This window comes from Trachurus japonicus, chromosome 23 (assembly GCF_045865225.1).
Source record: "Trachurus japonicus isolate A0001 chromosome 23, Traja_1.0".
NCBI classification, from domain to species: Eukaryota; Metazoa; Chordata; class Actinopteri; order Carangiformes; family Carangidae; genus Trachurus; species Trachurus japonicus.
The window spans coordinates 523,943-535,954 of record NC_140929.1 but is presented as its reverse complement, the minus strand read 5'-3'; the positions used below and the strand labels follow the sequence as shown (position 1 = coordinate 535,954).

General features: G+C 40.9%; 1 protein-coding gene across 1 annotated transcript in view; it reads left to right on the top strand.

Moving 5' to 3' along the window:
* Positions 1–12,012, top strand: part of stab2 (stabilin 2) — a 93,768-nt gene that overhangs the window by 53,260 nt on the left and 28,496 nt on the right. The window contains exons 34-43 of the mRNA XM_085769422.1: positions 674–802; positions 2,660–2,722; positions 2,894–2,992; positions 4,407–4,602; positions 5,980–6,075; positions 6,236–6,293; positions 7,729–7,802; positions 9,413–9,538; positions 9,659–9,732; positions 11,178–11,249. Coding sequence (XP_085625548.1) covers positions 674–802; positions 2,660–2,722; positions 2,894–2,992; positions 4,407–4,602; positions 5,980–6,075; positions 6,236–6,293; positions 7,729–7,802; positions 9,413–9,538; positions 9,659–9,732; positions 11,178–11,249 — 987 coding nt within the window. The remainder of the gene's footprint in view (positions 1–673; positions 803–2,659; positions 2,723–2,893; positions 2,993–4,406; positions 4,603–5,979; positions 6,076–6,235; positions 6,294–7,728; positions 7,803–9,412; positions 9,539–9,658; positions 9,733–11,177; positions 11,250–12,012) is intronic.

The following is a 12,012-nucleotide window of genomic DNA, read 5'->3' as shown; positions in this document are numbered from 1 at the left end:
AATGATGTCAAGTTGTCATAACAAAAACATCTCAAACAATGTCAACTTTGCATCAAAAGTGACATAACTTACCGAATGACACTTAACCACAGCTGTCAGAAGTATTCATTGATGGTTATGCACTGCAAAAACTCAAAATCTTTCCAAGAATATTTGTCTTATTTCTTGTCAAAATGTCTCATTTCTAGTCAAAACTAATCTCTTTCCACTTAAAATAAGACTCATCACCTAAAAATGAACTTGTTTTTAGATCATTTTCACTTCTGCAATAATTCACAATAATTTTCAATTGAAATAAGTAGAAAAATCTGCCAGTGAAAGCAAGTTTTTTGTGCTTGTAATAAGAAACTTGCTCCACTACCAGATTTTTCTACTCATCTCAAGTGAAAATCTGCTTGAAAGAAGTAAAAAGTGTCTAAAAACAAGCTGCTTTTTAATGTGATGTAGAATGAGATTTGTTTTGACTAGAAATAAGACAAATATTCTTGGTAAGATTTTGAGTTTTTGCAGTGTGACAGCTGTTACGTCAATCTGATGAATACCTATTCAAGTAAAGAGTTACCGACATTTCTGATTCCATATTGTTTAATGTGAATAAAAGCGTGTGGATGTAAACGCGGTGTGTGTGTGTGTGTGTGTGTCTGTGTGTGTGTGTGTGTGTGTGTGTCTGCAGCTGTTTGTGAACGAGGCCCAGCTGACGACGTCCAACCTGCTGAGCGGCGACGGCGTGGTCCACGGCCTCGCCGCCGTCCTGCCGATCAACAGGAACCGCTGCGATGAGGTCACCTACCCCAGCGTCACGGTAACGCCTCCCTCACCTGCAGCTACAGACCATAATCACCTCACTAAACTGATGCTGATGGTCGAGTCCACACGTACACAATGGTGCAATTTAGACTCAGAGACTGTGGCAACACTGAGGCAAGATGCAATATATACACTGCAAAAACTCTAAATCTTACCAAGAATATTTGTCTTATTTCTAGTCAAAACAAATCTCATTCTACTTAAAATCAGACTCATCACATTAAAAAGCAGCTTGTTTTTAGACACTTTTTACTTCTTTCAAGCTGATTTTCACTTGAAATAAGTAGAAAAATCTGATAGTGGAGCAAGATTTTCTTTCTTATTACAAGCACAAAAAACTGCTTCCACTGGCAGATTGTTCTACTTATTTCAAGTGAAAATTAGTTTGAAACAAGTGAAATGATCTAAAAACAAGTAAATTTTAAGGTGATGAGTCTTATTTTAAGTGAAAAGAGATTAGTTTTGACTAGAAATGAGACATTGTGACAAGAAATAAGACAAATATTCTTGGGAAGATTTTGAGTTTTTGCAGTGTAGGCTACAGTAGAAAGTGCAATAATTATTTATTACTTTGTATGAACTATGAACTTAGTCGTACTGTGATCTCTGTTGGTTGTGTGTGTGAGTATGTTTTTCATTTCATTTCATTTAGATTTATTTCATTCATGGTTTACATTCTCACATGGTTGCACATATTTACATAATGTAGCTACACATTGTCACCATGAATGAAAAGGAGCAGGATGAAGAAAACTTATAGTAGCTGCCCCTCTCTGTTGTTAGAATTACATTGGCTTACTATCAACACCAATATTATTCTCTGTTTCAAAATATTAAAGATGATGAAACATAGTAGTGACAAGAAAACTAACAAAACGGTAGACACCACTCGTCTATCTATCTTTTCTCTTTTCCCTTCTTTTTCTCTTTCTCCTTCTTCTCTTTTGTAGATGCTTATCTTTTCTTTTTTAAACATTTTCTTAAACTGAGACATACTTGTACAGCTTTTCAGTTCCTTGCTTTGTGAATGCCGTAGTTTTACACCTGCAACAGAAATACACATTTGTTTTAAGCTTATAGCCTTCCAAATGAATGTTTAAAACCAAGCTTCAGTCTGTTTTATCCTCTTCCTCCAATTTAAACAAGCTTTGTAAATGTTCTGGTAATGATCTGTTCTTTGCTTTAAACATTATTTTTAGGGTCTGTAATTCTATTATATCGGCCATTTTCAACAAACCTGCAGAAATAAAAAATCTATTTGAGGGATCTCTATTACCTGCCTTGTGGATAACTCTTACAGCTCTTTTTCTGTAGCAGAAACAGAGGGGCAGATGGTGTATGGTTTTAAAATCTGTTTTGCAGGATGTACAGCAGGGGTCTCAAACTCCCGGCCCGGGGGCCACATCAAATGGTATTTGGAAAGCATAATAAACGTCCAGATTTGGATGTTTCTTATGCTTTCCATTCCTCTTGCTGGTATTTCAAGCAAAAAAGAAAAATATGTGATTAACTCAGGAAATTTTGAGATTAATCGCGATTAAAAATTTGAATCGTTTGACAGCCCTAATTATCATACAATATTTGAAAATAACCCAGTTTTCAGAAATATTTGTGATTTTTTTTTTTATACTCGTCTTGAAAACTTTAGTGGCCCCCCACTGAGATGACAGGGCCAGCAGTGGCCCCCCAGCTCATTTGAGTTTGAGACCCCTGATGTACAGCATTGATTGTCCAAGACAATTTTCCCTCCGGGGACATTAAAGTTTATTTTGATGATTTGATTGATTGACTCAGCTGCTGACCAACACTAACGCTGCCCCCCCCCCCCCCCTCCCCCTTTACCCCCCAACAGGGAAACTGTGTCGACTGTTTGTTCCCTCAGGGCAAAATCTGCCCCAACGCCTCCGTCCCAGCGGTAAGACCTGACCGCCGCCGCCGTTCACTTCCTGTTGAGTTGATGCACGTGGATTCATCATCGTCTTCACCTGGTTGTGTTTGTGTCTGTGTTTGTGTTTGTTTGTGTTTGTGTTTGTGTTTGTGTTTGTGTTTGTGTCTGTGTTTGTTTTTGTGTCTTGTGTCTGTGCAGAAGCCGTCGCGGGTCAGGAAGTGCATGTTCACGCGGATGTTTGAGGGGCAGCAGCTGCTGACGGTCGGCTGCAGAGCCACCTGCCTCCAGAAGAACATCGTACGTCCACTGCATCAACGCACACACACACACACACACACTGCAAAAACTCAACATCTTACCAAGAATATTTGTCTTATTTCTAGTCAAAATGTCACTTCTAGTCCAAACAAATCAAATTATACTCAAAATAAGACTCATCACATAAAAAGCAGCTTGTTTTTAGACACTTTTTTACTTCTTTCAAGCAGATTTTCACTTGAAATAAGTAGAAAAATCTGATAGTGGAGCAAGTTTTTCTTTCTTATTACAAACACAAAAAACTTACTTTCACTGACAGATTTTTCTACTTATTTCAAGTGAAAATGAGTTTGAAACAAGTGAAAATGATCTAAAAACAAGTTATTTTAAGTGGAAAGAGATTAGTTTTGACTAGAAATGAAACATTTTGACAAGAAATAAGACAAATATTCTTGGAAAGATTTTGAGTTTTTGCAGTGCACACACAAAACACAATCATGATTCATTTACAGTACACAAGCCACCAGACGGGCAACACGAGGCCGGTTCACGCTTCCCAAACCAAACACCAACTTTCTGAAGCACACAATAGAATATAGATCAATAAAAACATGGAACTCCTCCTTTACCACTGTCAATAACTAAACTCACACACAAACTAACATTAAAAAAGCAAATAAAAAAATATCTTGGAATTTCATATCTGTAAAATAACATATGCACACATACACATGCACACCCATACACACATACAGGGTTTTATGTGGGGTAGTAGGGTCTCTCTTCATTTGTTTTACCCTTTTATTTTATCCTTTTTTATTTTATTTTATGTTATAACCACTGTACATTCTTTGATATGCTCTTTGATGTAGATGACAATCCGATTGTGAAGATTTAATGTAAGTTTTTGTTGACTTGTCTTGTCTTTTTCGTGTTGTGATTGTAGATGTAGCCTATGTTTAAATGTACTGGACCCCACACTGCAAAAATTCAAAATCTTTCCAAGAATATTTGTCTTATTTCTTGTCAAAATGTCTCATTTCTAGTCAAAACTAATCTCTTTCCACTTAAAATAAGACTCATCACCTAAAAATGAACTTGTTTTTAGATCATTTTCACTTGTGTCAAACTAATTTTCACTTGAAATAAGTAGAAAAATCTGCCAGTGAAAGCAAGTTTTTTGTGCTTGTAATAAGAAAGAAAAACTTGCTCCACTATCAGATTATTTCAAGTGAAAATCTGTTTGAAAGAAGTAAAAAGTGTCTGAAAACAAGCTGTCTAATTTTAAGTAGAATGAGATTAGTTTTGACTAGAAATGAGACATTTTGACTAAAAATAAGACTAGACTAAAGACTAAGACTAGACTAAAATAAGACTAGCGCTGCTCTAGAGCAATAAGACAACACACACAGGAAGTGCCTTCACAATAAAAGCCCTCCTGCTGTGCTCCCAGGTGCTGCGGTGCTGCGGCGGGTTCTTCGGGGAGCACTGCGAGCCGTGTCCCGGTCCGAAGGCTCAGCCGTGCTACGGGAACGGAGTGTGTGAGGACGGGACCACCGGGACCGGGGTCTGTCGGTGCAACGCGGGCTTCAACGGGACGGCCTGCGAGAGCTGCCAGACCGGGAGATACGGGGTCCACTGTGACCAGGGTGGGTGACCTGCAGTCAGTTAGCAGGCAGTTAAAGGAGAAATACCGTTTTTTTTTACAATCTGGACCTTATTTCTATCATAAACTCCGATCATTTCCTCGCCCAGATAACTTTGGTGTCATTCCAAGTAGTGTACAGACCTCCTCAGCCTGGTTTTGATTTGTCATCATGACTGCTCCAGTGTTTGTTTTATTTTGTTGCATATACATTCACCTGTTCTGCAGCTCTTTGTATGTTAGACTGCTTGCCAAGTTTCAGTTTTATAGTTACAGTTGGACCCTCCCTTTTAATTGAATACCATAGTTGGCAAAATCTATATTTGGAGGCCTTTTGGAGGTCTTACAAGCTGTGTAAGATGTATGTTTGAAGTCCAAGCATGCATGCAGCCTGTGTGAAGAGTTTGTCAAATAAAAAAATATCCTGTGAAATAAGTTGTGACCTGTTGACCTGCACCTCAAAGAATCGGAATCGAGAATCGTTTAGAACCGGAATCGAATAGAGAATTGGAATCGTTAAAATCCAAACGATGCCCAACCCTAATTCCAAGTGGTTGTGATGAAATGAGCTCCAGCCGAGAGGCGCGTATATCCGTATAATGGAGTCTACAGGGTCTAAATAACACATTATCTGCAGAGAAACTCCTTCATTTCACCAATATTTAGTTCTGATAGGCTAGTGCTATTCCCCTCTGAGTCCGGGGTTAGCTGTTATCAACATCCGGGGTCTGTAGGTTGACCTACTGACCTCTGACCTGGATGATGTCATCTCTGAGACCCCGGATGTTGATAACAACTAACCCAGGGGAATAGCACTAGCCTATCAGAACTAAATATTGGTGAAATGAAGGAGTTTCTCTGCAGATAATGTGTTATTTAGAGGCTGCATTGCGTGCCCCGAGTACTCGCATTATATGGATATACACGCCGCTCCACTGGGGCTAATTTAGTCTCAAAACTCAAAATCTTTCCAAGAATATTTGTCTTATTTCTTGTCCAAACTAATCTCTTTCCACTTAAAATAAGATTCATCACCTAAAAATTAACTTGTTTTTAGATCATTTTCACTTGTTTCAAACAAACCCTTTCAATTGAAATAAGTAGAAAAATCTGCCAGTTTTTTGTGTTTGTAATAAGAAAGAAAAACTTGCTCCACTATCAGATTTTTCTACTTATTTCAAGTGAAAATCTGCTTGAAAGAAGTAAAAAGTGTCTAAAAACAAGCTGCTTTTAATGTGATGAGTCTTATTTTAAGTAGAATGAGATTTGTTTTGACTAGAAATGAGACATTTTGACTAGAAATAAGACAAATATTCTTGATAAGATTTTGGGTTTTTGCAGTGTAGTATGAAATGTGTTGAGCTGTGACCTCCTCCTCCAGACTGCAGGTGTCAAAATGGCCGCTGCAGTGAAGGTGTGTCGGGTGACGGGACGTGTGAGTGCGACGCCGGCTGGAGAGGAGTCGTCTGTGACGAGAGTAAGAACACGGGAGCCGACGGAGGTTCAACAGTTTGAAACAACTCATGAATCAATCAACACTTCAGAGCTTCTTTTAGAAATCGTTCTCGTGTAAAAAAATCTTTCTGGATAAAGTTTTTAAAGTTCAACATAACTTTAGCGTGGATGTGTTTTCACAGAGGTGGAGTCGACGGCCGACGACCTGTGTGGCTCCGTCAGGTGTGACACCAGTGCAAAGTAAGACTCCTCCTCCTTCATATGTCAACAAGCCATTTTAACATTTAAAAACCAGACTGGATGTGTTATCTGTAACTCAGTTTTGCCTTGTCGAAAAGAATATTTCAGATATCTAAAATTTTACCAAGAATATTTGTCTTATTTCTAGTCAAAATGTCACTTCTAGTCCAAACAAATCAAATTATACTCAAAATCAGACTCATCACATTAAAAGCAGCTTGTTTTTAGACACTTTTTACTTCTTTCAAGCAGATTTTCACTTGGAATAAGTAGAAAAATCTGATAGTGGAGCAAGTTTTTCTTTCTTATTACAAACACAAAAAACTTGCTTTCACTGGCAGATTTTTCTACTTATTTCAAGTGAAAATTTGTTTGAAACAAGTGAAAATGATCTAAAAACAAGTTATTTTAAGTGGAAAGAGTTTAGTTTTGACTAGAAATTATCTATTTTGACAAGAAATAAGACAAATATTCTTGGAAAGATTTTGAGTTTTTGCAGTGCACACACACACTTATATCTGCAACTACATTCTTCCTATCCACAATTGTTGTTTCAGAGATCCACAACTACGTTCTTCCTTCACTGTAACCATTCATGTGTATGGGGTTTGTCATTACAGATATCTACAGTTCAGTTGCAGATATCCACTATGTGAATTACAGATATCTGGAACTGAATTACCACTAGTACTAATTCCAGTTACAGATATCTACAACTTGATTCTGACTAGTCATAATTCCAGTTCTAGATATCTATAATTCACCTCAATTACAGATATCTACATGTCCCTGTTCAGATATCTTAAGTTTTGACTAGACGAAATGAAGTTGTAGATATCTGTAATTGAGGTGAATTAAAGATATCTAGAACGGGAATTATGACTAGTCAGAATCAAGTTGTAGATATCTCAAACTGGAATTAGTACTAGTGGTAATTCAGTTCCAGATATCTGTAATTCACATAGTGGATATCTGCAACTGAATTATAGATATCTGTGATGACAAACCCCATACACATGAATGGTTACAGTGAAGGAAGAACGGAGTTGTGGATCTGAAATGTTATTTTTGACAAGAGGCAAAACTGAATTACAGAATGAAATTCTTGAATGAAAAATCCAACTATTCAAAATGTAGTTAGGACCAGTCAGAAAGACGTTGTTGATATCTACAATGTTAATTCTGGAGAGTCAAACTTAGCTTTTAAATGTTAAATCCACTTATTATGGTTACAGTGACGTTATTTGTCTGAAATGTTCTTTTTGACAAGAGGCAAAACTGAATTACAGAGATCTGGAATAAAAAGTCCAACTATTCAAAATGTAGTTAGGACGAGTCAGAAAGACGGATAGTCAAACTTAGCTTTTAAATGTTAAATCCTGACATTCAGCTGTGACATCAGCAGCTCAGATGATGTTTGTCTGTTTGTCCTCAGCTGTGTGATCGGACCGATGGGATCTAAGTGTCTGTGTGCAGCAGGTTTCCAGGGAAACGGGACTCACTGTCAAGGTAGGAAGTTTTATTTCAAGTTGTAACAACAACAATAACAACATTTCAGCCTTTCCAGCCCACATTCGCTACAACAGCAACAATACATTTACAATTATGACAGCACAACAAAGGTTGAGTAAAATAAAATTAAAATAAAAAAACAAAAAAAAATAAAAAACAGTCAAATTAACAATAAAGGAAAACAATGACAGACCTTGTATCCCATGCAAACCACAATCATGGCCATTGTGACAAGATCATTCACCAAACATCTCTGAATGTATGGTCATTATTGCTATACATTTCCGGTTTGTAACTAAATTAAAATAATAATCAACTTCAATCAAAAACAACTTAAATGAAGGTGAAGAATTTTGAAATTTACATTTATGAATATGGAACTTCCCCAATAAAATATAAAGGTTTACTATAGTACATAGTTTTTTTTTTGTGAAATCAAAATAAGTGATAACGTTCTTCCCCTCAATGTTGATTTTGTGTTTTGTTTTACACAATATATAATTCTCAAGTTCTTTCCAAAATGTACTACTATATGAACAACCATAAAACAGATGGGTTACATTTTCAAGTTCAATTTTACAAAAGGTACATTTGTTATCGATGTCAAGGAATCTTGAAATATACATTTTAGATGGGTAGGGGAGAGTGGGGTAATTTGTGCCATGGGGCAAGTAGTTCCACCCCTGTTATCTAGAAAACCATAGAATAAGTTGGTCATGTGATCACATATTTTTGAAGGGGCATCCATTTCACTCATCCTATCAAGAAGGGAGACACATGGCTTGAGAGGAAAGCACATTTATGTTCAAATCACAAGTTTTTGCCCTCCAAAGTAAAATTTCTATGATCAAGGTCAACAACTGGGGAATCCTTTTTTCTCAAAATGCTGGGCTTGGGGTAATTTGTGCCAAAGGGCCTGGGTTAAGTTGTGCCAGTGGCAGTGCTGTCTGTGTATAGGAGAAACATGGCAGTGGCACTGATTTGCTTGAAACTTAACATGTGTGATGAGGGACCGCCCCTGAACACACCTGCCCAGTCTGGTTGTGCTTGTAGCCTGGTGGATGAACAAAACATTGAGTTTCTTTGCGCCACAGCCCCCAGCGTGGCTCAGGTCTCCGCGACTGCATGGGGACAAGCGAGGACCCGATCATCGCCGCTTCTTAATTTTGTATTGAATGTCTTGCTTTTATATAGCATTATCATTGTGAGATTAAAATGATCTGTTTTACTTCAATTATCAATGGCACAATTTACCCCAGTGTATTCTCTCTAATGGCACAACTTACCCCACACCGGGGGCAAGTTGTGCCACAAAACCACTTTTTTTTCTAAAGCTATATTTCTGAATCAGTTTATTTAAGATTCAAAGTGATTGTTCCCAGTGATGCACAACATCCTAAACTATATGTACATATATTAGCTGGGGGCATTATTATAATCCCCTTGCTTTAAAGGCAGTTTAAGTAAAAATTGGCACTACTTACCCCGCTCTCCCCTATATGTTATGCAGTATTTTTAAATGTAATTCTCTAATTTTCCTGATGAACTGGTGATGATGATGATGATGATGTCGATGATGATGATGATGATGTCGTCGCCATCTGCAGCAAGGGACGCGTGTGCGGAGGACAACGGGTCCTGCAGCCTGTACGCTGTGTGTAAACGCACTCTACCCGGACGCAGAGAGTGTGTGTGTAACAGCGGTTACCACGGAGACGGACTCGTGTGTGTCGGTAGGTGAACCTGAGTCAGTCTCAGTGTGGTGACGGTCAGCCCCGGCAACATCACAACCACATCACAACACATCATTACAACAACAGAGTCATAATATCAGTGGTGTGTCCCAACCGCAGGTATAAATCCCTGTCTGACGGGAAACGGAGGTTGCCATGCCAACGCAGAGTGCATCCACGTTGGACCAAACAAAGTAAAAGCTAATGTTTCCATTCCTTTCTCGCCTGTTCCCGCCTTGTTCCCGCCTTTTCTCGCTTGTTCCCGCCTTGTTCCCGCCTTTTCTCGCCTGTACCCGCCTTGTTCCCGCCTTTTCTCGCCTGTTCCCGCCTTGTTCTCGTCTTTTCTCGCCTTGTTCCCGCCTTTTCTCGCCTTTTCCCGCCTTGTTCCCGCCTTTTATCGCCTTTTCCCGCCTTGTTCCCGCCTTTTCTCGCCTCTTCCCGCCTTGTTCTCGCCTTTTCTCGCCTGTTCCCGCCTTGTTCCCGCCTTTTCTCGCCTTTTCTCGCCTTGTTCCCTGGCTTTTCTCGCCTTGTTCCCGCCTTTTCTCGCTTGTTCCCGCCTTTTCTCGCCTGTTCCCGTCTTGTTCTCGTCTTTTCTCGCCTTGTTCCCGCCTTTTCTCGCCTTTTCCCGCCTTGTTCCCGCCTTTTCTCGCCTTTTCCCGCCTTGTTCCCGCCTTTTCTCGCCTGTTCCCGCCTTGTTCTCGCCTTTTCTCGCCTGTTCCCGCCTTGTTCCCGCCTTTTCTCGCCTTTTCTCGCCTTGTTCCCTGGCTTTTCTCGCCTTGTTCCCGCATTTTCTCGCCTTGTTCCCGCCTTTTCTCGCCTTTTCTTGCCTTGTTCCCGCCTTGTTCCCGCCTTGTTCTCGCCTTTTCCCGCCTTGTCCCCGCCTTTTCTCGCCTTTTCCCGCCTTGTTCCCGCCTTGTTCCCGCCTTTTCTCGCCTGTTCCCGCCTTGTTCCCGCCTTTTCTCGCCTTTTCCCGCCTTGTTCCCGCCTTTTCTCGCCTGTTCTCGCCTTGTTCCCGCCTTTTCTCGCCTGTTCCCGCCTTATTCCCGCCTTTTCTCGCCTTGTTCCCGCCTTTTCTCGCCTTTTCTTGCCTTGTTCCCGCCTTTTCTCGCCTTGTTCCCGCCTTTTCTCGCCTTGTTCCCGCCTTTTCTCGCCTGTTCCCGCCTTATTCCCGCCTTTTCTCGCCTTTTCTCGCCTTGTTCCCGCCTTTTCTCGCCTTTTCTTGCCTTGTTCCCGCCTTTTCTCGCCTTGTTCCCGCCTTTTCTCGCCTTTTCTCGCCTTGTTCCTGCCTTGTTCCCGCCTTTTCTCGCCTGTTCCCTCCTCTTCCCGCCTTGTTCCCGCCCATTCCCACCTGTTCCCTCCTGTTCCCTCCTGTTCCCACCCATTCCCACCTGTTCCCTCCTGTTCCCGCCTTGTTCCCACCTGTTCCTTCCTGCTCCCACCCATTCCCACCTGTTCCTACCTGTTCCCACCTGTTCTCACCCGTTCCCACCCGTTCCTACCTGTTCCCACCTGTTCCCACCTGTTCCCTCCTGTTCCCGCCTTGTTCCCACCTGTTCCCTCCTGTTCCCGCCTTGTTCCCACCTGTTCCTACCTGTTCCCACCTGTTCCCGCCTGGCGCTGACGGTTGTTGTCCTTGCAGACGTCCTGTGCCTGCAGTGATGGTTACTCAGGCGATGGAAACACCTGCGAGATGATCAACTTGTGTCGCAAGGTGAGTGCGGTTACTTCCTGTCACATGACGCCTGATGGCACCTGAAGATGATGATGACATCACTGCGACAGTATAAGACGGTAGCGTGAAGTGCTTGTCGGTGCCCGATCCGTACCCGGAACAAGATCCGTTCCAGACGCTTCTGTGCATGTGCCACCAATGCTAACTGCTAGCCTAGCAGCAATGCTAACTGCTAGCCTAGCGGTAGAGCAGCTAAAAGTCGCCGTAGCGTTGTTAAAACGTCACTTTATTAATTATAAATATTTTTTTATGCGAGTGACAGTTTAGAGTCCTGATCTGTGGTCAGTTTATCCAACTGACGTCTGTTTGGAAGTTTGCTCCGACGTTTTGGGAGAAGTGCAGAGCTACAGGGAGCAGCTACCGGGAGCTAACGTTAGCTCGCTGCTCGGCTCATCTCAGAGGCAGCAGCCGGCCGGCTGAGGGGATCGAACCTGTGATCGACCGGTCAGACTACGTCGTCACGCTGGTGGAGAAAGGAGCAGATTGATTTATGGTCTCATTGATTAGTTTGTGTAAATGAAAAGTGAAGCTTCAGGAGGAGCTAGTCAGAGTAGCAGAAATCACCACATTTAACATCAATAAATAAATGTTTTACAATTAACTGATCGGTCACATTACATTTAATTTAATCAGATACAGAACAGAGGGAATAAATTGAATGTCTAAGGAGGGTGGTGCAGTCAAAAAAAGGAGCTTCCTGAGGCACTCATGGCTTAGCAGAGATTTTTTAATAATAAATAAA